The 26,169-nt window shown below is 39.6% G+C and overlaps 3 protein-coding genes across 10 annotated transcripts in view; 2 read left to right on the top strand and 1 right to left on the bottom strand.

Annotated features, from left to right (window-relative positions):
- The window catches only part of CDKL1 (cyclin dependent kinase like 1), a 63,522-nt gene extending 56,799 nt beyond the window's left edge, over positions 1 to 6,723 (top strand). For 3 of the 5 annotated variants that reach the window (XM_060294793.2, XM_060294794.2, XM_060294792.2), the window contains 3 exons: positions 678 to 734; positions 1,884 to 2,075; positions 4,449 to 6,723. In XM_060294793.2, the coding sequence (XP_060150776.1) occupies positions 678 to 734; positions 1,884 to 2,075; positions 4,449 to 4,556 (357 nt within the window). In that variant the 3' untranslated portion in view covers positions 4,557 to 6,723. The remainder of the gene's footprint in view (positions 1 to 677; positions 735 to 1,883; positions 2,076 to 4,448) is intronic. The other 2 variants (XM_030854915.3, XM_060294795.2) reach the window with 2 other exon arrangements.
- On the bottom strand, positions 4,518 to 17,826 carry DMAC2L (distal membrane arm assembly component 2 like). 3 transcript variants are annotated; one of them, XM_030854920.3, is made up of 5 exons: positions 17,729 to 17,826; positions 11,850 to 11,961; positions 10,344 to 10,552; positions 9,585 to 9,756; positions 4,526 to 7,806 (listed from the first exon to the last, which is right to left on the bottom strand). In XM_030854920.3, exons 2-5 carry the CDS (start codon positions 11,954 to 11,956, stop codon positions 7,692 to 7,694), a joined length of 603 nt encoding a protein of 200 aa, XP_030710780.1. In that variant the 5' UTR covers positions 11,957 to 11,961; positions 17,729 to 17,826; the 3' UTR covers positions 4,526 to 7,691. The 3 variants fall into 3 exon arrangements, with proteins under 3 accessions (XP_030710783.2, XP_060150779.1, XP_030710780.1); XM_030854923.3 differs by lacking the exons at positions 11,850 to 11,961; positions 17,729 to 17,826 and having other exon boundaries at positions 4,518 to 7,806; positions 9,585 to 9,753; positions 10,344 to 10,849; XM_060294796.2 differs by lacking the exons at positions 11,850 to 11,961; positions 17,729 to 17,826 and having other exon boundaries at positions 4,521 to 7,806; positions 10,344 to 10,843.
- A 46-nt stretch (positions 17,827 to 17,872) lies between these two features.
- Positions 17,873 to 26,169, top strand: part of L2HGDH (L-2-hydroxyglutarate dehydrogenase) — a 51,087-nt gene continuing 42,790 nt past the window's right edge. Inside the window, exons 1-3 of one of the 2 annotated variants that reach the window (XM_030854911.3) lie at positions 17,873 to 18,102; positions 24,619 to 24,734; positions 25,415 to 25,566. In XM_030854911.3, the coding sequence (XP_030710771.2) occupies positions 17,963 to 18,102; positions 24,619 to 24,734; positions 25,415 to 25,566 (408 nt within the window). In that variant the 5' untranslated portion in view covers positions 17,873 to 17,962. The remainder of the gene's footprint in view (positions 18,103 to 24,618; positions 24,735 to 25,414; positions 25,567 to 26,169) is intronic. The other variant, XM_070044960.1, reaches the window with a different exon arrangement.

Genomic DNA, 26,169 nt, shown 5'->3' with positions numbered 1-26,169 from the left:
TTTATTATTCCTGATTGTCTCCTGCCTGTGACTGGAGCAAAAGAGCCTTAAAGGGCCAAAGGGAGATTGATGAATTGTCTGCTCAGGAGACTCTTTAAACAGTAGGATGATCAGGGAAACAGCAGGCTCTTGTGGGATGAGAGAACAGTGTTTATTCTAGAAAACCAAGAAATATTTTCTGGGTCGGGAAAAAAATCTATTTTGTAGCTCCCTTTATGTAAATGTCAATAAATGCAATAATCAGAGCCCCTTTCTATAAATGCCAAGATAAATGCCAAAAATTATTCTAAGGCAAGGCAAGTTATATAAGTTGAGGCAGAAAAAAAGGAAATAACAATTGCTTGACGAGTGTTTTGGGTTTTTTTCCTCTCCTTAGTATTCCCTCACAATTTGCTACCTGCATCAGTTCTTCAGGAAGTGAAGGGGGTTAATGGTTAGGAAGAAAATTTGGAAAAGCAATTTGGAGGTGGGGAGAGAAGGAGCTTATAAAACAATTTGGAGGTGGGGAAAGAAGGAGCTTATGAAACAGACACAGGGAGGTGGGGTGGGCAGAGAGTGGAAGAGGCGAAGAAGGTGCCAGGAAGATGCTTCTCTCACTCAAAAGAAATTCAATCTGAGGTAACCTTATATTTGAATATATGCTGTAAACAAAATCCCTGTTTTCTTTTCTTTAACAGGAACCACTTGAATTAAAATTTCCAAACATCTCTTATCCTGCCCTGGGGCTCTTAAAGGTAAAATCATGGCTTCCAACAGACCTGGAAGCACACGGCAGCTGCATCACTAGGGAATCTGAATGATGTATATCAATCCATGGATTGAAAAGTGTTCCTTTTAGAATTCTCCTTCTCCTTTGAAAAGTATACATATTTTCCATTTTTTAAAATGGGTCACATAACAGTGAAAACATCTGAAAGTATTTTTCACTTTAAATAAACTTAAACTGTATTTGAAATCTAAATTAACACAAAATAGAAATTTAAGATTGGGGTGGTTTGTTTTACAAAAGGATCCTTTTCTTCAAAAAAATGTTTAGCCATAGGATTCTTTTAAATAGCCAACTCCCTAGTATATTGGAAATAGGTTTTGATTTCAAAACTTGATTTATATACACATTTTCAGAAATATAATAGCCCTTATGTAAAATGAGGTACCAATTAAAATGTTTGCAAGTTACAGACAATGTCCCACCCATTTCAAAAAGTATTTAAAACATTTACTGATGCATTTATAATTTTAAAAAATGAGACAGTTCCTTGGGGTATGTAATTGTGAGATTTAATCTATCCAAGTATGAGCCCTCTGGCCTATTTACTGGCAAAGCAAATAGTTAAGAATGATGTAACATAAAGAGATGTATATTATGCCTCTCCTTCCTTACATACACATAGATACTTGTAATGCATGGACTATTTCTGGAAGAATATACTTAAAATAACTGATTTTAGAAGGGAGAATGGAAGAACTAGAGTGCTGAAGGGACTCTGCTACATGCTGTATAAATTTTATTTTTACCATGTGTGATTTTTTAAATAAAAAACTAGTTTTTACTAAGTACAGGCAAGGAACCAAATGGGTTAGGTGGATTATTCTGGTGAGACACTGAGGTGAACTCAAAAATCGTATCCTACTCCCTCAGGGCAGAGCGCCAAATGCCTCAGGAACAGAACAAGGTGGAGAAAATGATTTTTTTTGTTACTACTCCTAGAAACTATTTATTAATTCATTATGTGGTTACCCATGAATGATTGTGGAAGGAACGAAAGTTTTCCCCCCTTTTGTTCCCAACTGAAGAGTTTAATCTTTCAAAGAAGAAAAAAATGACTTCAATAAGTTAATGCAATTTTAAAGAAGTAAGGAGAGGGTATTTTCTGTTCTTTCAGGGCTGTCTCCACATGAATCCTGCCGAGAGACTGACATGTGAGCAGCTGTTGGGGCATCCGTATTTTGACAGCATCAGAGAAATAGGGGATTTGGCAAAAGAGCATGAGAAATCAACAGGGAAGACCCTAAGACAGAGCCGAAAGCACCTGCCGCGGGTAAAGATGGGGCACTGCTTTACAGAAGCATCCAAGGTTGTAATTTCAAATGAGCTCATACCTTCCACCTGGTGCGGAGAGTCTCAATCTATACTTGAGGTGGCAATTGTGGCTTGCAGCTCCAGCACCTTTATCCCTGCATGAGGACACACAGGTCACAAGCTCTACCAACCAGGGTCCCAAAGACATCTGCCTGCTAAGGGCCCTTCTCCCAGAATCCTAAAGGTGACCTTGCCCAGCAGCTCCCTGCTGCCAGCCAGGGGCCAGGGCTTTTGGTGTGCATGAGCACAGATCCCAGCCAGGGAAAAGAAGCGTGCTTCTTATGCTTTGGAAAACAAAATCAAATTTATCCCGGTTAGCTCTCTGTCATCATGTTTACCTTCAGTATTGATTGACATTCCAGGTTTATCTAAAAAAGGAACTGTTTTCCTCCCTGATCCATTAATCATCAGAGTTGGCTAGTGTAAATGTGGTGACGAGTGCTTTCAGTGGGAGCAGCAGAACAGTGCATTTAACCAGATCACAGCATCCAGGCTGCACACTGGGAGCCTGTGGAGAATTGTGACTGGTGTAAAGTGGCAGAATGGCCTTACATTAAGTGTCTTGTCATAAGCCAAAAGCTGTAATAATTTAGGATGGACTGTAGTTGGAACCACAATTAAGATGAGCTGGCTGCTCCTGGTTGCTTCCGGATCTGCTCAGGTACCCCTTAAGCTATAGATTATCTTGTCTTAGTCTTTCCCTTTGCAGCCTCCTCTGCCCAGTATGCTGAGTCGCACCTGGGTGGTGTTTGTGAGGTTTGGAGGAGAGAAGAGGGTGGACGGTCCATTATGAACAGGTACAGCATGAAACCCAGGGCCCTAAAAGACCAGAGTTATGAAATTAAGAATGCTTTTAATGCAAAACAGACTGGAAATAGACTTTCCCCTCAGAGTTACCCCTTATCTTGCTGTTTCTTTGTGTTCAAGAATCTTAGAACCGTTGAATTACAGGGGATTTTAGAAAACCTCATCCCTTCTTTTAAAGAAACTGGAATTAAAACTTTAAAAAGTGGGACTTAGGGCTTCCCTGGTGGCACAGTGGTTGAGAGTCCACCTGCCGATGCAGGGGACACGGGTTCGTGCCCAGGTCCGGGAGGATCGCACATGCCGCGGAGCGGCTGGGCCCGTGAGCCATGGCCGCTGAGCCTGTGCGTCCGGAGCCTGTGCTCCGCAATGGGAGAGGCCACAACAGTGAGAGGCTCGCGTACCGGAAAAAAAAAAAAAAAAGTGGGACTTCCCTGGTGGCGCAGCGGTTAAGAATCTGCCTGCCAATGCAGGGGACATGGGTTAGAGCGCTGGTCCGGGAAGATCCCACATGCCTCAGAGCAACTAAGCCCATGCGCAACAACTGAGCCTGTGCTCTAGAGCTCGTGCGCCACAACTACTGAGCCCCTGTGCCACAACTACTGAAGCCCATGCGCCTAGAGCCCATGCTCCGTGACAAGAGAAGCCACCGCAATGAGAAGCCCGTGCACCACCACGAAGAGTAGCCCCCGCTCACCGCAACTAGAGAAAGCCCGCACGCAGCAACAGATCCAATGCAGCCAAAAAAAAACCCCAAAAAACTTAAAGTGGATTGTCAATGGCAGAAAGTGAGACTTGTAGCAGAGTTGTGACTAGAACCTCAGGATGAGCCACCTGCCCATAAATGCTACTGAAATAGGCACCAATTAAAAAAAAAAAAAGAGGGTCTTGATGGAAATATTTTTACTTGAAAGACTAGGGGAACCCAACTAATTTGTGTGTTGCTTGTAGGTCCCAATTGTTTGATTTAAAAGTACTTGTTTTTCAGATACCTAAGGCCATATAGTACTGTACAAAAAAAAATGTGTTCCCTTACTTTCATTTGACATTGACGATAAATTCAAACATTTTCTGGCAGCATGAAAGGAGCAGTTTTGCCTTTTTAACTAAGGTAGTAGGTGGGCAAATCACCTGAGTGCTCCAGACATCAGTTTTCTTCACTACAAGACAGGATACTGGCTTAAATGATCCCTAAGGTCCCAGCAAGCTCTTAACCCCCATGAATCTATGCTTTTTCCCAGTAATGTTAACATGTAGATTTTCCCTTCTTTTTCATATTCTCTAAATTGCCTTTAATGTGCATGTTTTGCTTTATAATAGAAAATAAATATTGAAAAGAAAAAGCAGAGACCAAATTTATGGGAGGGGGTGAGCTCCACATCCTTCAATTCCACCCCTGAGCAGAGACCAAATTTAAACATTTTATCCTTTCTCAGATCCTGGATTCTGTGCAGAAAAAGTATTTCTGTGCTGGAAAAGTTGTTTGTTTACCTCTTTTGGATGTGTTAGCAATAATGAAAAATGTGTACGGCATTGAACGTAATTCTGTGTTTCATATTTTCAGTTGCAGTACCTACCTCAGCTGACTAGCAGCAGCGTCCTCCCAGCTTTGGATAACAAGAAGTACTACTATAACACCACGAAACTTAACTACCGTTTTCCAAACATTTAAAGAGCTTGGAGATGGATAACAAAAAAAGAATTGATCATTAATTTGAATAAAACATATATTTGATTGAAAGCAATCACAATGTTGAAAAAAACATCAGGAGAAAACATAACTAACTGGGGGAGGCCACTTGGCAATACGTGAAGGGAAATTCCAGAGGCAGTGTTCCATGCTTGACGATGGTGTCCAGAACAGAAAGGAAAAACTTCTTTGGATTTTCACTTTTATTTTTGTTGTATCTAAGTAGCTGAGCTTATGGACAGAATATAAATTATCTACTGCACTCGCCCATACCTCCAGCAAAATTAGAGATAAAAAAATTTATGCTTCAATTGCACCATACGCAACAAGTGAAAAAATGGATTACAGAATGCCCATATATGTTTCCTTGGATCTCTGTTGCTTTGAGTCCTATCTCCTGCCTTTTCAGATTTTCTCATCGTATTTAAGGAGAGTTAAGGTTCTTGAAACCAAAATGTTTAAAATTCCATTTCCTGCTTGCTCTAGCTCTTGATTTTTATATATTGAAACTTTTTTGAATATATGAGATGTTTAAAATATTTAAAATCATATGGATTATCATAAAAGACTATAATTTACATGCTTATATATTTAATGATATGTTTATAGACATTTCTTACATATACTTTGGTCTTTATCTTTAGTAAAGGATGCATCTTAGTCATTTTTGCAGGCAAGATGGATTTACTATAATCCATCTACACTTGTTCACCCAATTCCCCTTGCAAACAATGGCATGAAGCTTGGCAGCTGACCCGGGGTAGAACAAGATCCACAGGCTTCACAGGAACTGGGCCTGCCAGCCTGAAAGTAATTAGTACTTCATTCTCTCCAGCTCAGCCTCAGACTTGGAGACAGAGATACTGGCAGGACTATAGTGATCTGGGTTTTGGAAGAAACTGCTTATGAGCTTTTACTTGGGTCATAAAAGACATAAGGTTATAAGCTGATGTTTTCCCTGAAATATCTTTTTACTGTGTATGTGTGTATATCTGTAGTGCACACACATATATATGTGTGTGTATATACCAACCTAACAACTAAAAGTTAACTAATAAGAAAATAGACCAAAATGATATTATTGAGAATTCCTAGCTTTGTACAGTGATACTTAAAATGACAACATATAACTAGCTTTGATTTGGCCTATTGCTCCTATTCAAAAAGCTTTTTCATCCTTGTCCCCTGGACACAAGGGCAATATGAAGCTGATGTCTGCTTCTTATTGCTCAACCCCATTTTTGATTGATGTGCTGCTATTTCCTAGCAGTCCTCAGCCACGGTTTTTGAAGATGTATTTTACTGTATCTTCAAAACCTTTCTTCTGCATTCTCAGTTTACTGCTATGTTAATTTTCTTCATGACAGCATTTGACCTTATTCACTTACTGTTAAGTAATCCACCAAATTCTGGCATCTGTTCAATAATTTTGGCTACCCCAGCCAGTTTAGTGATATCCTGAGGCTTCCTAATGTATGTAGCTTCTTGCATAGAGCTGATAGCGGGTTAAATACTAGTCACAGTATAATCTAATTCTTGTTATGTAGACTTGATTCAAATGACAAAGAAGGACATCCAGCTTCTGCTAATAGTTTACATTTTGTGTTTTTCCTTTTTTCCTTACCCCCAACTGTGTACCTGACGGGGCAGATGACTATAACTCCCTAATTTATCCAGTAGTTTTAAGGAATACCATTCAGAGTAGAAAAGTAGCTCCAGACTAACCTGTGGTCAATCAGTTGCTTCATCACATAGTAATCAAACAAGGCTGAGATAGAAGTGGTCATTTGTGTCTAATGAGTTCTATTAAATATATGCTTATACTTAATTTAACCATATCTGTGATCTTTTCTTCAGCATGGAATCACCACTGTTTCACATGAGACTGTTCTACATCCTTATCATTTTTTTATTTACTATTTTCTGATTTTTAAAATGACAGTGGCAATTATGTTAGTAAACAGTACATCATTTATGGTATGTGCTATCTACATAAGCTGGTTCCTAACACAAGTAAAATTCATTTTTCTACTTTAATGCTGCATCACAGAAAGTGTTTATTTTAAAATTAACTCCAGTCAAGGTTATATTCAACAGATTAATATTCAAACCAAACATACAGAAATCCACAAACAAGTTGGCATATAAACAACAATAATAGAATCAGGACCATTTGAAGCAGATAAAAATAAAGATCTGTTTATACGTATTTATGATATTCTTTATCACTGCTTTCTAGATGTAAAGTGAATTTAGTGCTTATACTTCTTATGATGTCCCTTGAGCTCACGGGAAGTACTATCCAACATATATGAGGGAATACAAATTAGTTTCTAACTGACATGTTAAATTTTTCTGTTTGAAGCAGCTTTTTAATTTAAGCAGAAAGTAAGTATAGCTCTGCTGGCCTTCATCATTGTTTCCTCTGTTCTATTGCAATCAGCAAAGCTATTTAAATCCAGCCAGGTATTCATGTCTAGTTTTAATAAGACACTAGACTAAGCCTACAAAATAGACAAATTAGCCAGAAACTGTTCATTCAGAGAAAGGATGTATGGTATAAAGAGCACAGGAATGCAGGATCATGACAAATGCATGCGAATCCTGGGAAGCAATATGAATGCCCCAGCAACCTCTGACTACTTTGCATAATTGACTCCATCAGTGAATCTGAAATTTAGCTTTCAGTTTTTCATAATTGTATATTTATAGTAACATGCTTCAAAAACTTTAAAGTAAAATGTAACAAATTACTGTTAAAAATAAAGAATATCTGTGTTGTACATTTAAATCATTTTCAAGAACTCTTAAATATCTACATCAAGAGATATTTATATAGGATTGATATAAAATAAGGACTATATAAGAATTAAAATGGTACCTGGTTTGCATTTTTCTTAAAATGATTTAATGTACCTAAATTCTCACTTCTAACTTAGTAACTTTAGTGAATCACATCTGAATGTTTATTTTCTACATGATGGACTCTGCTAGAATGTTTTGGTATAACATTCTTATAGTTCTGTTGATGTTTATGTAATATTTGTTGCTGTTTAGGATCAACAATTGCACATGATACTTTATATTGAAATAAGACACTTACTGAATATTACTATTTTACTTCAAGTCTAATTTTAGTTCCAGAGAAGGCAGTGATGTTTTAAAGACTTGGACAATTTTTTCTTTTTCTTTTATGCCAGGAAGATCACTTAAAAACAAATACTTGAGGTTTCTGGAAGAGAAATTTTTTAAAGTTAATTTAATTTGGCCTTTACTCATAGCATTAAAAATAAACTTGCTTTATTGACTTAAAAAAGCTACACACAGAATGTGTTCATATCATCCTACACTTTCAAAATGACTTTTAGAACGGTAGTCTTAGAGTACTACTTTAAATGAAATTCATGCTAGGCACTAAGCTAGACCTTGGATAGTTTAGTTGTTCTGAATTACATTAATAATGCTGCTGAATTCTTCCAAATATTTTATGTATATTATGGCATAGAACTCCTTTGTATGTTAAATATAAAATACGACATCACTCATGGTGATGATTTTTTGCATCTGACACTAAAAGCAAAAACAACTAAAGCAAAAATAAACAAGTGGGACTACATCAAATTGAAAATCTTATATACAGCAAAGGAAACCATCAACAAAATGAAAAGGCAACCTACTGAATGGGAGAAAATATTGGCAAATCATATATCTGATAAGGAACTAACATCCAAAATGTATAAAGAACTCATACGACTCAATAGGAAAACCCCCAAACAATCCAATTTTTAAAATGGGCAAAATATCTGAATAGACATTTTTCCAAAGAAGACATACAGATGGAGAACAGGTACATGAAAAGATACTCTACATCATTATCAGGGAAATGCAAATCAAAACCACTATGAGATATCACCTCACACTGTTGTTAGAATGGCCATTATCAAAAAGACTAGAAATAAGTGTTGGTGAGGATGTAGAGAAAAGGGAGTCCTTGTGCACTGTTGGTGGGACTGTAAATTGGTGCAGTCATATGTAAAACAGCATGGAGGTTCCTCAAAAAATTAAAAACAGAACTACCATATGATCCAGCAATTCTACTTTTCAGTATTTACCTGAAGAAAACAAAAACACTAACTCGAAAAGGTATCTGTACCCCCATGTTCATTGCAGCATTATTTACAATAGTCAAGATACAGAAACAACCTAAGCGTCCGTTGATGGATTAGGTAAAGAAAATGTGGTATATGTATACAATGATGTAGTATTCAGCCATAAAAAAATGAAATTCTGCATTGGCAACAACTTGGATGGACCTTGAGGGCATTATGCTTAGTGAAATAAGTCAGAGAGAAACAAATATTGTATGATGTCTTATATGTGGAAGCTAAAAATAAATAAATAAGCAAGCTCATAGATACATAGAACAGATTGGTGGTTGCCAAAGGCACAGGGTGGGGAGTGGGAGAAATGGGTGGACGGTTTCATGTTTTTGTTCTTAGTTTAGGTAAATTGAATTTTAAAAATATGAATCTTAACCTAGGAAGGAAAAGAAATTGGGAAAGTTCTTAAAGGAACCAAGTGTGTATTAAAAGGTGAAGCTTTAAAGCCTCAACTAATGTAAGAGATAAACAATCTAGTACTTTTGGTTCTAATGTTTAAGATTTCTCAGCCTTCTGTGGTGCTGAGGTTACTGGCAGAACATAGGGGAAATTAAAAGATGGGGAGGAAGTATAATAGCTAGTGCTTATTGAAAGCTTTCTGTAATAGGAACCCTGCTAGGTGCTTTATGTAGGTCAATTTTTTAAAAAGATGCTCCCTAAAAAATGCAATACAACCATAACATATTAAGGGTGATAATTTAAACTTTTAAAATATTATAGCTGACAGTTAAGTCATTTTCATAAATTATATTTTTCAGAATTAAAAAAAAGAGACCACCTCTCAACTGTTTTAAATTCCGATTATTCACCTTAACATTATCAAGTTTCCATTTTGGCACTGACCACCTACCTTAAATGATGCAAAGCAATGATACCTTTGTCTGTGACATTCCCACATGAAATTATTTCCATTTCCAACATGCTTTTTTGTAAATTTTCAAGTTGACTAAGTCTCTCCAAGCAGTCATCCTCAATATAGTGACACTTGCATAGCCTTATTTTTTCAACATGCTGTAGGCCTTCTGGGGGAAAAAAAGTACAGTTTAAGAACCTGCTTTACCATTAAGATGATCAACTATCCTAGTTTGCCCAGAATTGTTCTCGTTTTAGGATTGGAAGTCCTAAGTCCTAGGAAACCTCTTAGCCCCAGGAAAACAGTAACGATTAGTCACCCTATTAACCATACAAGGTATTCACTATACAGGTTGTGCTGATAGACAGGGCCATTCTGCAGATGCCCAATGCACTGGAGAAAAGAAATGCCCACACAAGCAGAAGCTGTGTGGATATAATTATTTCTACATTCGTGAGCGTTTCTCAATGACAGAAGTTTGACAAAGAAAATTTGACAAACAAGGCCTTGAATTTTAAGTCAATAAAGCACAGAATAAAGGCATGTAGAGACAAGCTTAGTGCAGGGAGAAAGGAGAGGAAGGTATTTGTAACCTCTATTTAATTTAAAAATAAATATCATACGCAGGAAGAAACAAGCTGGATTGGACTGAAAAAGGCAAAAAGGACACACCTATGACTATAATAGTGAGTCAACTGCAACCAAACGTCACTGCAAATCACCTGCATTTCCCATAACAAATGATAGGGGAGTTACCCATGTGATCAAATCCAATGCTCATGATACAAGAATCAGTGGCATCAATTGCCTGAATCTTGTATTTGTCCAGAGGGCCTGTTGGGAGGTGGTTGTAGTCCTTCTGCCACCTCTCCTGGCCGTGGTAGCGCACCAGAGCCCCACAGCGCAGCAGCCACTCGGACGCTGCCCTGTCAGGGCCAACATCCCGGATGCGTTCATGATCCACTCTGTTGGCAAGAGAACAAAAGCCGGTAGCTTTTACTATAGTCACTAGCTTCTTAACTATGTTCACCAAAGTAAATACAGAATAGCAACCACTTTTCACTTCACATGATGAGGAGGGAGATAATATATTAGTGAAATCCATGTAAAGAAAACATTCGATGGCTCTACCTGCTACCTTTTTTGCTTTTGTTTTTGTTTTCAAGTGAACTCTGTCAAGGCATGTTATTCTTATGTGAGTTTATCAGGCAGACATTGAGTCTTCATTGATTCGTATGTAGCACAATAGCTTCACACCAGGAGGTACTCAGTATCTATGTTTTGAATGAATGACTACACTTGGTTATCATTTTTATTAATGACAAAAGATTAAAAAGGGAATAATTTTGAAACTTTGTTCAAATGAATGTCATTAAGTGATATTAATTTTAACATATGCCCTTTTCTCTAGTTAGTGGTATTAATGCTATATTAAGCAACAAGGAGGTTAGTTTTGTCAGTTTCAAAATGATATTTCTAAGCATGCCACCAACTTTTTATTTATTTTATTTTATTTTTTAAAATAAATTTATATATTTATTTTTGGCTGTGTTGGGTCTTCGTTGCTGTATGCGGGCTTTCTCTAGTTGTGGCGAGCGGGGGCTACTCTTCATTGTGGTGTGCAGGCTTCTCATTGCGGTGGCTTCTCTTTGTTGCGGAGCACAGGCTCTGGGTGTGTGGGCTTCCGTAGTTGTGGCATGTGGGCTCAGTAGTTGTGGCTTGCGGGCTCTAGAGTGCAGGCTCAGTAGTTGTGGCACACGGGCTTAGTTGCTCCGTGGCATGTGGGATCTTCCCGGACCAGGGCTCGAACCCGTGTCCCCTTCATTAGCAGGCAGATTCTTAACCACTGCACCACCAGGGAAGTCCCCCAACCAACTTTTTAAAACCTTGATTTCCCTTGATGGTATTCAAAAGGTTAACTACATCCCTTAAGAAGCCATAGAATAAAATATTCTAAAATTACATTTACTGAGCTTTTCTGATTACAAAAGTAATAAATGTTCATTTCAGAAAACTTGAAAGGCATTGAAAGGATGAATAAGAATCACTTAAGTCCTGTAACCCAGACAGTTAATAGTCTGTAATCTATTTTTCTGATCTTTATTCAGTGCTTGTATGTTTTATTTGCTTTAAAAGAAAGTTAGGATCGTACTGCATGCACGACACGAAAAACATTTGAAACACAAGAAATAACCAGATTAGCTACTGGGAACTCATCAAGCTGTAACAATTCCCACATTTCTTCACTTTAGTTAAACTTACTTATTAAACACTGCATTCAACCAGCCCCAGAAGTATCGGGAGTCACGTGACCTTGGGAGTTTCTTTAAGCCACAGAACTGCTGGGAAATTTTTCCAAACAGCATCATTTGATCTAGACACATAAAACAGTATTCATATTAGATCATCCGCTGGCAATCAGAGTCCCATACATACGGCAACTGACTTTACAACTTCAGAGTCAGTGCTCTTGTGCTGATAAAGCTGATGACTCACTTGCCACTCAATAGTTATTAAGCAAGTTACTCCTGTCTGGTTTTTGGTTTCTTTTGCTGCAAAAATGAGAGGCTGAATTGAATGGTCTCTATGGTTCCTTCCAGCTTGGACATTGTTCTTTCTACTTGTTCACTCCTCAATTGGAGTCAGCCTGCAGTGGTGCCACCTGGTGTCCATGCAGGCAGTGCATCTACAAATTTACTGAAACCAGCTCCAGTCCCAATCTACATTTCCAGTACCAAAATGACAAACTAAAATCACCTAAGGAGCAATGTGTCAAGGTTAAGACACTTACGTCCAGAAAAGGAGAGGAGTCGTGGAAACAGATCTTCCTATCACAAGGCTGCAAGTAGTGTCCCCAGAACAGTGCAAAGCAAGAGCTGTACAGGGCAGCTGGGAAAGACTGGGCAAGTAACGTCACCTCTCTGACCCTTGGTTTTCTCATTTGTAAAATGAGATGATTTGCTCAGATGATTTCCAGCTGTAAAAACCCATAACTATGAGTTGAGAAGGCGATTTTGGAATTGGGTCTCAACCTGATTTATCTCAATTCAAGTTTCTCTGATAGTGTGCCAGGTGGGGAGAAAACAAAGATAAATGAAACATGGTCTCTGCCTTTGAAGAGCTGACAATTTAATGCAGGGTGGAGTGAGCTAAAACAAGTTACCAGGTAGTTAAAATAAATGATAGAACCTGGAAAAGACCTCAAAAGAGTTAAAGACACACAAGGATTTCAATAGACAAAGATGCCAGGAAAATGTAGGTCAGGTGATAAGCTGAGGCAGGAACCTTTAAGGCATGTTGTAGTTCAGTTGGCTCAGCACATGGGGGTCATGAGAAGAGGAGGGAGACAATGTACACAGTCACATCGGGAAGGGTCTCCCATGATCAGCCAGAAAGTTTGTCTTCTGCAGGTGGCTAGGAATCATTGAGACTTTAGCACAGAGCACTGGCATGGTTAGAACTATGCTTCAGGAATATTAGACAGCAGCATCAAGATTGAGGGTCATTTAGAGATGAGGAAACTTAAGCCCTGATAATAAGTAACTTGCTGACACCCTAAATCCTTTCTGGAACAAGGTGGGGTATTAATAAATGCATGTGTTTCAAGGGACCTGTCCAATGTTTCATGGTTAATTGTTAGCAGTGCTGACACTGGAACCTAGTTTTCTCTCTTATTAGTCCAGGGCTCTTTCCTCAGTCATTGGATGGTTCTAGAACTCAGGAAAAAGAAGAAGACTAGAAAGAGGCCTGAGTGGGAACTACCTTAGAGCTGAGGAAGTGCCCAAGGATGTTGGGTTGTAAAACAAAGAGAGCTGAGGTCTGAGGACAGAACCCTGGGGCCATCTACTAGCCTCTTTATCCCTTCTCCATCATCACTCTGCCTTCATTACTGCAAACTTCTCCCCCTGCTACTTCCTCCCACATTTTGGTTAAATCTCTCTCCACCTGTGCCCATCTCAGTAACTCCTTTGGCTGCCAACCTTGTTTACAAATCTGGGCTTTCCAGCTTCAACTCAGGCTGTTCCCTCCATTTACCATCCCTCCCCGCCCCCCAGAATCCTATGGAAATCTTCCCCAACCTCAAGACCTTACTCAAATGCCATCTCCATCCATCCATTCAATCATGCAATAAATATTGAATGTCTGCTATACTTAGTGCAAGAGATTCAATGGCAAGACAGAAGCAAAACAAAACAACACAGGAGAGAGACCGAGAAAAACATGGTTCCTGTCCTCATAGAATGTGTAGTATATATACCATATATGTATAGATGACATATAAACAAATGAATAACATGCAACACGATGTCTTAATGGAGGTATGGACAAGTTCTGTGAGAGCTTAGAGAAGGGAGTGAGGGATAGGCTTCATACTAGAGGTGTCTTCTGAGATGGGTCTCAAAGGATGATTAAGAGTTTCCAGTTAGGCAGAAAAAAGAAAAGTATGAAGGGCAAAAGAAAGAGCAAGAATCACATATTACTCATTTCCATTTTTCTTAGCACCTAGCACAGCACCATTCCCTAATGCAAGTTTAATAAATATTTGACAATTAATAATCTTCAATGGGTGATACATTTTCATGCAGAAACCAAGGAAACTCATTAAGTGGGTAAATTAGAGAGGTTTGTGAAAATTGAAGTACTTTCACTTGATTCATTTTGGCCCACCTTGTATTTCTGCTTAAGGGAAAGATTAAACCAAATTTACTTCAGCTTATGATCTCTAAAAATATTAGATATTATATTTAAAATAATTTAAACATGAAAATTAAGTTTTTATTTAGCAATAAATTAAAAAAACTAATTGGTAGGTTTTTGCATTCTCAACTGCTACTTTGTTAATTGATATTAGGAATTTCAGATGAATTCAAGCAGTTACCTCTGAGAATGCTTTCTAGAGGGAAAGAGGAGACCTCTGGTGGTGAGTTGATGAATTTAGCTTTAATAAATTAAACAAGTGAAATGCAAGTTAAAAAATAACCACTACTAAATTACCGCTGTGATAAATAATTTAGGAATTAAAATTATTTTTAAAATTCTTCTTACTATCATAACACAGCTTAGAGCCATAAGTTTGTAACAGATGTTTCTAAAAGTTGCTATATGTTCACGACTTAGAGAAGACCAGACCTCTAATGTGTGACTCAAAATAGGATATGGAGAGTCCCCCAATTTGCATATAAACAAGTTTTTTTTAAAAAATGGAAGTTCTTTTTTTACATATGAGACATAATTACTTAGGTGGGCTATTCAAAACGTTGGCTATTTTAGTGGTCAAAAAGACTGAACTAGCCAACTTGTTCTTGAGGGCAGTAAAAGTGTGAAGAGAGGGGTGGGTGATGTCAGAACTGGGGCATTTTTACTCCCCAAATTATAACCCCACTTCACTGCAAATTCATCCATTATTGATGCCAATTCTTATTCCTGAGGTGTCTAGAGTCTAGTGAAATAGAACAGCAGAGCAATTGCTTAGGAATGAGAAGCAAAGTTTCCAAAAGCCACTCTTAGGCTAATATTGCTTGACACTCATTGAACTAATTTCACATAGGTTCTGACCTAGATGGAAGATGAACACGAATTCTTAGCTGAGGAGGGTGGTGGCTAGAACACAAATGTCTCTAGCCAAAGACATTACAGGGTGAATGAATGTAAGGTGAGCTCTTGATGTGAGATTATCTAAATGAAACAAATTAATGTACAGTCAAGCCTAGGGGAGAAGGTAAGCAGAGAAAATTTTACAAAAAGAGCATGTGTATTTTGAGTTCTTTCACTTTGCTAAACTCAGAAGCACGTGCTCAAAATCACAGAGTAGTAAAAAAGTCACTATTCTGGGCTGACCCATGAAAGCCTGACCACAGACCCTAAAACTGTATAATTCTGTACTCAACCTAGTAACAAATCAACTACATCCCATGAAACAGTTAAAATAAAAAATAGTGATAGTACCAAAAGTTGGTGACACTGAAGAGGAACTGAACTGGATCACTGAACATTGCTGGTGGGAATGTAAAATCGTGCAGCCACTTTGGAAAACACTTTGGCAGTTTCTTACAAAAGTAAACATGTGCTTATCATATGACCCAGAAATTGGACTCTTAGGCATTTATCCCGGAAAAACAAAAACAGGCTCGCACAAAAAGCTGTACACTAATTTTCATAGCAGCTTTATTTGAAATAGCTAAAAACTAAAAGTAACTCAGATGTCCTTCAATGGGTGAATGGTTAAACATGCTGTGGTACATCCATACCATGAAATACTTCTCAGCAATTAGAATGAACTATCAATACATGCAACAATTTGGATGGATCTCAAGGGATTATGCTGAGTGAAAAAGTCAATTCCAGAAAATTACATACTGTGTAATTCTGCTTATGTAACATTCTTGGCATGACAAAATTTTAGAAAGGGAGACTAGAACGGGGAAGAGGGTGCCCTGCAGGAGAGAAGTGTAGTTATAAAAGGACAACCGAGGGATCCTGGTGGTGATGGAACTGTGCTGTAGCTTGCCTGTGGTGGATACAAGAATCTACACGTGGGGAATTCCCTAGTGGTCCAGTGGTTAGGACTCTGAGCTCTCACTGACAAGGGCTGGGGTTCAATCCCTGGTCGGGGCACTAAGATCCCAAAAGCCCGACGGCGCGGCCAAACAAAACAAAACAAAACCTACACATGTGATAAAAACTATACAGACCTAAATACATGCACAAAGGTAAAACTGTGGTTATCTCAGTAAGATCCATGGGCTGTGTCAATGTCAATTTCCTGGTTGAGTTATTGTTCTATTCTTTTACAAGATGTAAAAAATTGGGGGAAAAAATTGGGGAAGACTGGGTAAAGGGTACACAGGATCTCTACTGTTTCTTACAACTGCATGGGAATCTACGATTAGCTTAAAACTAAAAAGTTGAACTAAAAAAATAACCATTTCTTATTTTTTTCATTTGTGATGAACAAGCAGGCAACATTCCACATTATTTTCGCAAATAAAGAAAATATGTACAACTGTCCAGGTGATAAAACCAATATAAACATAATAAAAGCCATCATTTTATCGAGCACTTTACTGTGCTAACATCTGATGAGCCTTATCTCGTGTAATCCACATGAAGGAGATCCTGCTATTACTCCTAGTTCACAGAGAAGGGTCTGAGGCAAAGAGGTGAAGTGACTTCCCCAAGCTACCCGACTAATAACTGGAGCCAAATTCACACAGGCAAGAATAAGTCCTTCCAGCAATAAAGTTAAATGATTCTATTTTTGTTCAGCTGTCCTGACCCTAAAAATTAAAAAACTTCCAACAAGCAGAGAGAACAAATGTTAGTTAAACATGGTGATAAATGTTAGTTAGGCATGGTGATAAAGGATCACGTAATTTAACACAGGTTTTTCATACATTACATGGTCCACTTCCCTCATTTTACAGATAAACAGGGGTGAAGTGACCTGCACAGGTGAGTCGCTGTTCCCAGGCCCGCACAGCATATTTAAAAATATATCTCGGTCCAGGATTTTTTTAAAAAGGAAACAGATTGCTAAATGATGTCAGAGACCGAGACGTCTGGTTCATTTAGGTGCTCAATATTTACAGGACCAATAAATGAATGAATGGCACGTCAGGAGCCACATATATGGAAGTCCAGAAGACTGCAGGCTGTCAGGCGTTGCCATGACAGAGCCTCCGTCCGGAGAGGGCTAGGGCTGGACAGCGAGCGTCCCTCCAGTGGCCACTCCACTGGGTGGGAGCCGGGTTGGAGATCGCGGTGCCCTGAAAGGAGCCTCGAGTGACGCGGGGCGGGGCTGAGGGGGGCGGGGTTGAGAGGGGCGGAGCCTCGAGTGACGCGGGGCGGGGCTGAGGGGGGCGGGGTTGAGAGGGGCGGAGCCTCGAGTGACGCGGGGCGGGGTCGAGAGGGGCGGGGCCTGGCGGGAGGAAGGGAGGCCGCTGGGCTTGCCCAAAAGACAGTTTTCACCATAATCATCCCGACTTTCTTCCGCGGCCCCGAGTCCGCTCGGCGGTGAAGATCGAGGACGCCCGACTCGGTGGGCCAGATTTTCAGTCAGCCTAGCGATGGGAGAAGGGAAAGGGCAGAGGCTAACCACCACCCTAGACCCGCCCCACCCGGGGCCTAGCTCCTCTACTCACAGCGTCAAAAGGAGGGAGCGAGCTAGCGTCCCCAGCGTCTACGGCGGCGCCGGCTTGCCCTTCGCCCTCCGCCGCGCGAGTCCATTGGCCACTGGCGGCTGCTCTCACGTGGGGCGAAAGAGCGCCCCTCATTGGCCTCTGCCTGGGGGCGGGGCTAGAGAGCGCCTGGACCTGGGTAGAGTAGGGCTCAAGGGCCGGCTCCTGGGGCTTGAGGCAGGGGAGGGGGCGCAGGCGATGGTGCCAGCGCTACGTTACCTAGGCAGTGTCTGCGGACTGGCCCGCGGGGGGTTTCCCGGGGGCTTCTCCGCGGCGTGCGCGCCCGCGCCGGGGAAGCCCTGGCTGTTGTGCCAAGGTGGCCGCAGAGCCAGCACCAGGTGAGTAGCCGCTGGCCCGACTCCCCGCGGTCTGCGCTGCTTCTCTCAGAGGTGCCTCGTGCTGGACCTCTGCCCTTGCGCTACTTTCCTGTCCTCGGCGTGGGAGAGGGTCGGGATCCTGTGAATCCCGGGCTCCAACCTATGGTGCCAGGAGCTACCTGCTTGGATCATCTGTAGGTTTGTGGGCGAGAGGAAAAGAATAAGAAAGGCAGTGTTGGGTAGAGGTCAAGAACAGTTCTGGCTCTGAATACCACCCCACCACTTCCTATTCAACTCTGGGCGGGTTAGTTAAGCTCCTTAAAAGCTCAGTTGTGAATAGGATCCTAGTCTTTCGCGTTAAGTGGTCGTTTTGAGGATTAAAGGACCTAACACACTGTAAGCAATCAAATATGCTGTTTATTCGCTGGCCTTCCTGATGTTACTTGGAAGATCTAAAACCAGTCTTATATCAATCAGTTCCTGGCACACGCATGCTGCATAGAGTTGCCCCTGAGAGAAGCAGCTCAGTTAGTTGCTAATTAAACCCTGCAAAATTCAGCGCCCTGTGATTTGAAGTTTGGAGACCACATTCGCCACTACTGTTTTTCTCTGCTCTCTGTAGAGGGAATGGTTTATGCGAAGGTTTCAAAGCTGGAAAGGTCTTGGCTGTTTCGGGAACTAGAATGTGGGCAAGATGAGTGTGACTAGAGCTTAGCGGAGCAGAGATGGTGTGGAATGACATCGGAGAGGGGCTACATCACAGCACAGTTTCTGTTTTAAATACACGTGAAGTTTTATTCTAAGAGCACTGGGAGGCTTTTAAAGGGTTTTAAAGAAGTGATTAAATGTTGATGTTTCTGAAGTTGATTCTGGCTGCTGTGAATTAGTGGATTGGAAGGGGATTAGAGTGGGATAGGATTTGTGATTCATCGTGGGGGTTTGTAGACAGCTCTTTTGGGAACCTTTTTTTAAGGGAAGAAAGGTAAGGTTAGTGAAGGTTTTGTTTATACTTTTTATTTTTCCTTTTTATACTTTTTATTTTGAAATGATTATAGATCCATAGGAAGTTGCAAAAGAACAGAGAGCTCTCATGTACCCTTCTTCACCCAATTTACCCCAGCAACACCTTACATAACTGTAATAACAGTATCAAACCAGGAAATTGACATTAGCACAATCCACCGGCCTTATTCAGATTTTCATCAGTTTTAGAAGTTTTGCACTTGTTTGTTTTTTTTAAATTGCTTTACTACTTATAGACCTTTATTCTATATAACATTTAGTATCTTAAAATATTATTTTGAAAATATTATTGAAATTAGGTAGATAGATTTGGGGGAGATTTACTTCTTTATAATTTTGAGTTTTCCCATCCATGAACTTGGCATATCTTTTCATTTATGCATACTCATTTGTTACTTAAAGTTTATTTGTTGATTTTTTTGGCTGCATTGGGTCTTCATTGCTGCGCAGGGGCTTTCTCTAGGTGCGGAGAGCAGGAGCTACTCTTTGTTGTGGTGCGCGGGCTTCTCATTGCCGTGGCTTCTCTTGTTGCGGAGCACGGGCTCTAGGCCCGCGGGCTTCAGTAGTTGTGGCACACGGGCTTAGTTGCTCCGCGGCATGTGGGATCTTCCTGGACCAGGGCTGGAACCCGTGTCCCCTGCATTGGCAGGTGGATTATTAACCGCTGCGCCACCAGGGAAGTCCCTCATTTGTTATTTAATAGAGTTTAAAATTTTTCTCTGTGAAGTTCTTTTTTCTTAGGTTAATTCTTTGATTCCCTTATTACTTTGTTGCTATTGTAAATAGTATCTTATTTTATATTATTCTTTCAGTTGGATCTTACTGGTATAGAAGATGCTTCTTTGTACTTCTTATCCAGTTTTGGAACCTGGTTCATATGTGCTTCATAAAATGAGTTAGGGAGTTCTCAACCCTTTAAATTTTTCTGGAATATCTTTGATGATAGAGATTATCCGTTCCTTGAAAGTTTGGTAAAATGTATGTGTGTGTGTGTGTTTAGGTAGAAAGCTTTTGATGACTATTTTAATTTATAGTGATTGATTCAAAATTTCTATTTCTTTATGCCTCAGTAATTTTGCCCGAGGAGTCCCCCACCCCATTTCATCTATGTTATCAAATTTATTAGCATATAGATCTCCATGATACTCTTTGATTATGTTTAAGATCCTTGTTGTGTCTTTACGTATGTTTTCTTTATTATTCTGTTTTATTTATTTGTGTCATCTCACTTTTTCCCCCATTACTCTTGCCAGAGGTTTGTCTACATTATAAATCTTTTCAAATAAAAGATTTTTCTTCTTTATTATATTTTGTTATATATATGTTTTATATATTATATATACATGTTTATATATGTTTGCTTTTCTTTATTATATTTAACTTCTTGAGTTGTTAACTCATTGATTTTTGGTCCAGGAGTATTTTTAGGAGTGTCTCTTGCATGTTAAAGTTCCTGTAGCCTTGTTTACCCAAGAATATCTTTATTGAATCCTCATATTTAAATGGGATAGTTTGGGCTTCCCTGGTGGTGCAGTGGTTAAGAATCCACCTGCCAATGCAGGGGACATGGGTTTGAGCCCTGGCACCGAAGATCCCACATGCCGTGGAGCAGCTAAGCCCATGTGCCACAACTACTGAAGCCCACACGCCTAGAACGCGTGCTGCACAACAAGAGAAGCCACGACAATGAGAAGCCCGCACACCGCAACAAAGGGTAGCCCCCGCTCAACGCAACTAGAGAAGGCCCGTGTGTAGCAACGAAGACCTAAGACAGCCAAAAATAAAAACAACTAAATAATAAATTAAAAAAAAAATAAAAGAGATAGTTTAACTCTAGGTTAGAAGTCCTTTTTTTCTCCTTGAAAATAATGCTCCATTGACTTCTTGATTTCAGTGTCACAATTTAGAAATCTGATTTCAAGTGAATTCATGTTTCTTTAAATTTATATTTTATATTGGAGCATAGTTGATTAACAATGTTGTGTTAGTTTCATGTGTACAGCAAAGTGATTCAGTTATACATATACATGTATCTATTCTTTTTCAAATTCTTTTCCCATTTAGCTTATTACAGAATATTAAGCAATGTTCCCGGTGCTATACAGAAGGTCCTTGTTGGTTATCTGTTTTAAATGTAGCGGTGTGTACATGTCAATTCCAAACTCCCTCCCTCCCCCGACCCTGGCCCCTGGTAACCATAAGTTTGTTCTCTAAGTCTGTGAGTCTGTTTCTGCTTTGTAAATAAGTTCATTTGTATCATTTTTTTTAGATTCTGTATATAAGCAATATCATATGATATTTGTCTTTCTCTGTCTGATTTACTTCACTTAGTATGATAATCTCCAGGTCCATCCATGTTGCTGCAGATGACATTATTTCATTCTTCTTAATGGCTGAGTAGTATTTCATTTTATATATGTAGCACATCTTTATCCATTCATCTGTCGATGGACATTTAGGTTGCTTCCATGTCTCGCTATTGTAAACAGCGCTGCAATGAACATTGGGGTGCATGTATTCTTTTGAACCATGTTTTTCTCCAGATACATGCCCAGTAGTGGGATTGCTGGGTCATATGGTAGTTCTATTTTAGTTTTTCAAGGAACCTCCACACTGTTCTCCATAGTGGCTGTACCAAATTATATTCCCACGAACAGTACAAGAAGGTTCCCTTTTCTCCACACCCTCTCCAGCAGTTATTGCTTGTAGATTTTTTGATGATGCCCATTCTGACTGGTGTGAGGTGATATCTCATTGTAGTTTTGATTTGCATTTCTCTAATAATTAGCGATGTTGAGCATCTTTTCTTGTGCCTGTTGGCCATCTGTATGTCTCCTTTGGAGAAATCTCTATTTAGCTCTTCTGCCCAATTTTTGATTGAGTTGTTTGTTTTTTTGATATTGAGTCACATGAGCTGTTTGTAAATTTTGGAGACTAATCCCTTGTTGGTTGCATCATTTACAAATATTTTCTCCCATTCTGTGGATTGTCTTCTCATTTTGTTTATGATTTCCTTTGCTGTTACATGCACTCATTTTTGTGTGTGTTACTATGCAATTTAACAGCATGTGTTAATTTGTGTAACTGCCACCACAATTAAGAAACAGAAATGTTCCATCAATACAGAGATTGTGTTACCTACCCCTTTATATTCACATCCCATTTCTCCACCCTTTCTAACCTTTGGCAACCACGAATCTATTTTTCAGCTCTATAATTTTGTCAGTTTGAAAATGTTATATAAGTGGAATCACACAGTATGTAACCCTTTAGATTGGCTTTTTTCATGCAGCATAATGTCCTTGTGATCTATCTAAGGTGTTGCCTGTGTTGATAGTGGGTTCCATTTAATTGTTGAGTAGCAGTCTATGATATGGATGTATTGCAGTTTGTTTAACCACTCCCCAGTTGAATGGTATCTGGGCTGTTTCAGTTTTTGGCTATTATGAATAAAGCTGCTATGAACACTTATGTACAGATTTTTGTAGGAACGTAAGTTTTCATTTCTCTGGGATAAATGCCAAAGAGTGCAGTTGCTAAGACATGTAGTAAGCACATGTTTAGTTTTTTAAGAAACTGCCATACTGTTTTTCCAGAGTGGCTGTACTATTTTACATTCCTACCGGTAACGTGTGAGTTGATCCAGTTCCTCTCATCCTCACCAGCGTTTGTTGTTATCATTTTTAAAAAAAAAAAAAAAGCCATTCTGATAGGGGTGTAGTGATGTCTCATTGTAGTTTTAGTTTGCATTTTCCTAATGACTAAAGATATTGAACATATTTTCATGTACTTATTTGCCATCTATATATCTGTCCTCTTTGATGAAATGTTTGTTCATATCTTTTGCCTATTCTCTAAATGACTTGTTTGTTTTAATAAATTTATTTATTTATTTATTTATGGCTGCGTTGGGTCTTCATTGCTGTGCGCGGGCGTTCTCTAGTTGCAGAGAGCAGGGGCTACTCTTCATTGTGGTGCGCGGGCTTCTCATTGTGGTGGCTTCTCTTGTTGCAGAGCATGGGCTCTAGGCACGCGGGCTTCAGTAGTTGTCGCACGCGGGCTCAGTAGTTGTGGCTCGCGGGCTCTAGAGCGCAGGCTCAGTAGTTGTGGTGCACAGCTTTAGTTGCTCTGCAGCATGTGGGATCTTCCCGGACCAGGGCTCGAACCCATATCCCCTGCATTAGTAGGTGGATTCTTAACTACTGAACCACCAGGGAAGTCTTGAGTTGTTTATTTTTAGAGTTCTTAATATATATTTGAGAAATGTGTCCTTTGTAAGATATATGGTTTGCAAGTGTTTTCTCCCAGTTTGTTCATTGTCTTCTTATCCTCTTAACAGAGTCTTTTGCAGAGCAAAAGTTTTGAATTTTGATGAAGTCCAGTTTATCATTTTTTTTTCTTTTATGGGTCATGGTTTTGGTGTGAACTCCTCAAGTAGCCCTAAATACCAAAGATTTTCTCCTATGTTTTCTTCTAAAAGTTTTATCGTGAATATTTGATGATATTTAAAAACTGAATTTTTTGGTTAGAATAATGACATTGTGTGTGTTTTTTGTTTTTTGTTTTTTTTTGCGTTATGCGGGCCTCTCACTGTTGCGGCCTCTCCTGTTGCGGAGCACAGGCTCTGGACGCACAGGCTCAGCGGCCATGGCTCACGGGCCCAGCTGCTCCGTGGCATGTGGGATCTTCCTGGCCGGGGCACGAACCCGTGTCCCCCGCATCGGGAGAGTGGACTCTCAACCACTGCGCCACCAGGGAAGCCCTGTGTGTGTGTTTTTAAAGAGCCATTTTAGAAATAACATATTGAAATATTTACAGATGATGTTTAAGATTTAGATCGAAATAATATAATGCAGGAGGGGGTGAAAAAAATAAATGGGGTGAAGAAGCAAGATAGGCCACGTTCCTGTAAAACCTAGATTTGTTGACCACGAGATCAGTGCTTGTGGTAATCTTTTAAGCTTCTCATTTTAGATTTAGGTAGACTATACATACCCTTTCTAATTTTTTAAATGATTATATAATCAGAGTTATGGCTAAAACTGGTTCTGAGCCCGTTCTGGACCACTTATTTCCTTAAGTTTGATGTTCTCACTGACTGTTTGCTTCTCAGCAGAATAAAAAAATTATGAATTTTTGTACACTAGGTGTTAAAGACTTAATGTTAACTTATCCTCAAGAATATTGCACCTGAATTTTTAACGAATAGATGGTAGAGGAGAGAGTGTGATAGTTAACAGAGTAACCACTGATGTAGCCAGGTTGGGCAGAGTATTATAGAGACTTAGAGCAGCTTGGGCAACTAGCCACTCTGCCTGCTGGCTGTAGCTGATTATACATGCATGTGACTTTTAAAGGTTTCTTCGTTAGTATAAAGCCAAATGTCACAAAGCCCAATAAACATTTGATTTTAATGATTACTAATTAATACTTTGTCGGTTGATGATGAAACTGTCAAGTTTGATAAAGTCTATTGTAAACATGCATTACTTTAAAGGTGGCTTTCTCTTAAAGCTCATTTGATGTAGTCATTATTGGTGGCGGAATTGTGGGGCTTGCCTCTGCCAGAGCGCTCATCCTGCGACATCCAGCTCTTTCCATTGGTGTTCTGGAAAAGGAGAAAGATTTAGGTATGTATGTTCTCAGTGTTGCTTAACCTGAGCACCTGCTCATTTTGTCAGTTCTACATCTTTCATGCTGAATGTCGATGTTAGTGTCCCAGTTTGGATTCTTTAGAAAGCAGAGTCTAGGACTAGGATTTGGGTGTAGGTGATTTTTTTCAAGGTTATTCGAGGAGGCAGGAGTGAGGAGGTGGGGAGAGTAAACAGGGAAGGAGGAAAAACCTTGTGAGGGTGCGTTATCTAGGTTGCAGCTGGGAGCTTAATTCCACTGAGCCCTCGAGGAGCTACCTAATGTTTCCCAGGATTGTGCTCATTTATCCATCAGCTTCTGTCCCTTTGGTTGAGGATTGTCCATAGGGTGTTGAGTCCCTGTGCCCCCAAATATTAGAAAAGGCCCTGGAGCAGAAGGCAGAGAGCTGTAGTGGACCCTTGAAGCGGTTTGCTTGTGGTGAGGGGGGCGGTTTGTGCACCAAAGTTGTAGCGGAAGTCAGAGATGGGCTGGAGGAATGTGACACAGACACCATGCTTGGCTGCTACGGGAGGCTAGAAGTGCTCTGACTATAAGAACAAACTCAGACAGAATTTTAAATAGCGGTCTCTAATAGCTTCAACTGTAAGTGTATTCCCCCACTTCTTAAGTTTTGAATGAGTCATGTAGTTTCTCCTAACCTGTTTCTCTTGTTCCATAGCTATTCATCAGACTGGACATAACAGTGGTGTCATACATAGTGGAATTTATTATAAACCTGAATCTCTGAAAGCTAAGTTATGTGTACAAGGCGCAGCCCTCATCTATGAGTACTGTAACCAAAAGGGAATTTCCTACAAGCAATGTGGCAAGGTATGGCATTTTACTAGGGCCTTGACTTATTTATAAATAGCATTTACTTAGTAATCTTAAATGTTGATTTAAAAAATGCCTGGCTTTTCTTTCTCTGTATCCATGTAATTTGCAAAATCTAGATGTTTCATATAAATGGGATCATACAATATGTTGTCTTTTGTGATAGGCTTCTTTCACTTGGCATGGTGTTTTCAAGGTTCGTTCATCTTGTGGCATGAATCAGTACTTCATTCCTCCTTATACTCCATTGTATTGGTAAACCACATTTTGTTTATCCAGTTATCAGTTGATGGACATTTGGGTTGTTTCCACTTTTTGGCTACTATGAATAATGCTGCTATGGACATTTATGTACAAGTTTTTGTATGGACCTATGTTTTCATTTCTGTCAGGTATATACCTATGAGTGGAGTTGCCGGGTCATATGGTAACTACATGTTTAACATTTTGAGGAAGTGTGAAACTGTTTTCCAAAGTGCTGTACTATTTTACATCCCCATCAGCAGTTAATGAGGATTCCAATATCCTCACATCCTCATGAACACCTGTTATTGTCTGTTTCATTTTAGCTATCCTAGAGGATGTGAAGTGCTATATCAT

Source organism: Globicephala melas, chromosome 2 (genome assembly GCF_963455315.2).
Source record: "Globicephala melas chromosome 2, mGloMel1.2, whole genome shotgun sequence".
Taxonomy (NCBI): Eukaryota; Metazoa; Chordata; class Mammalia; order Artiodactyla; family Delphinidae; genus Globicephala; species Globicephala melas.
Note: the sequence above shows the minus strand (reverse complement) of the source record. Positions and strands in the feature narration are given on the sequence as shown.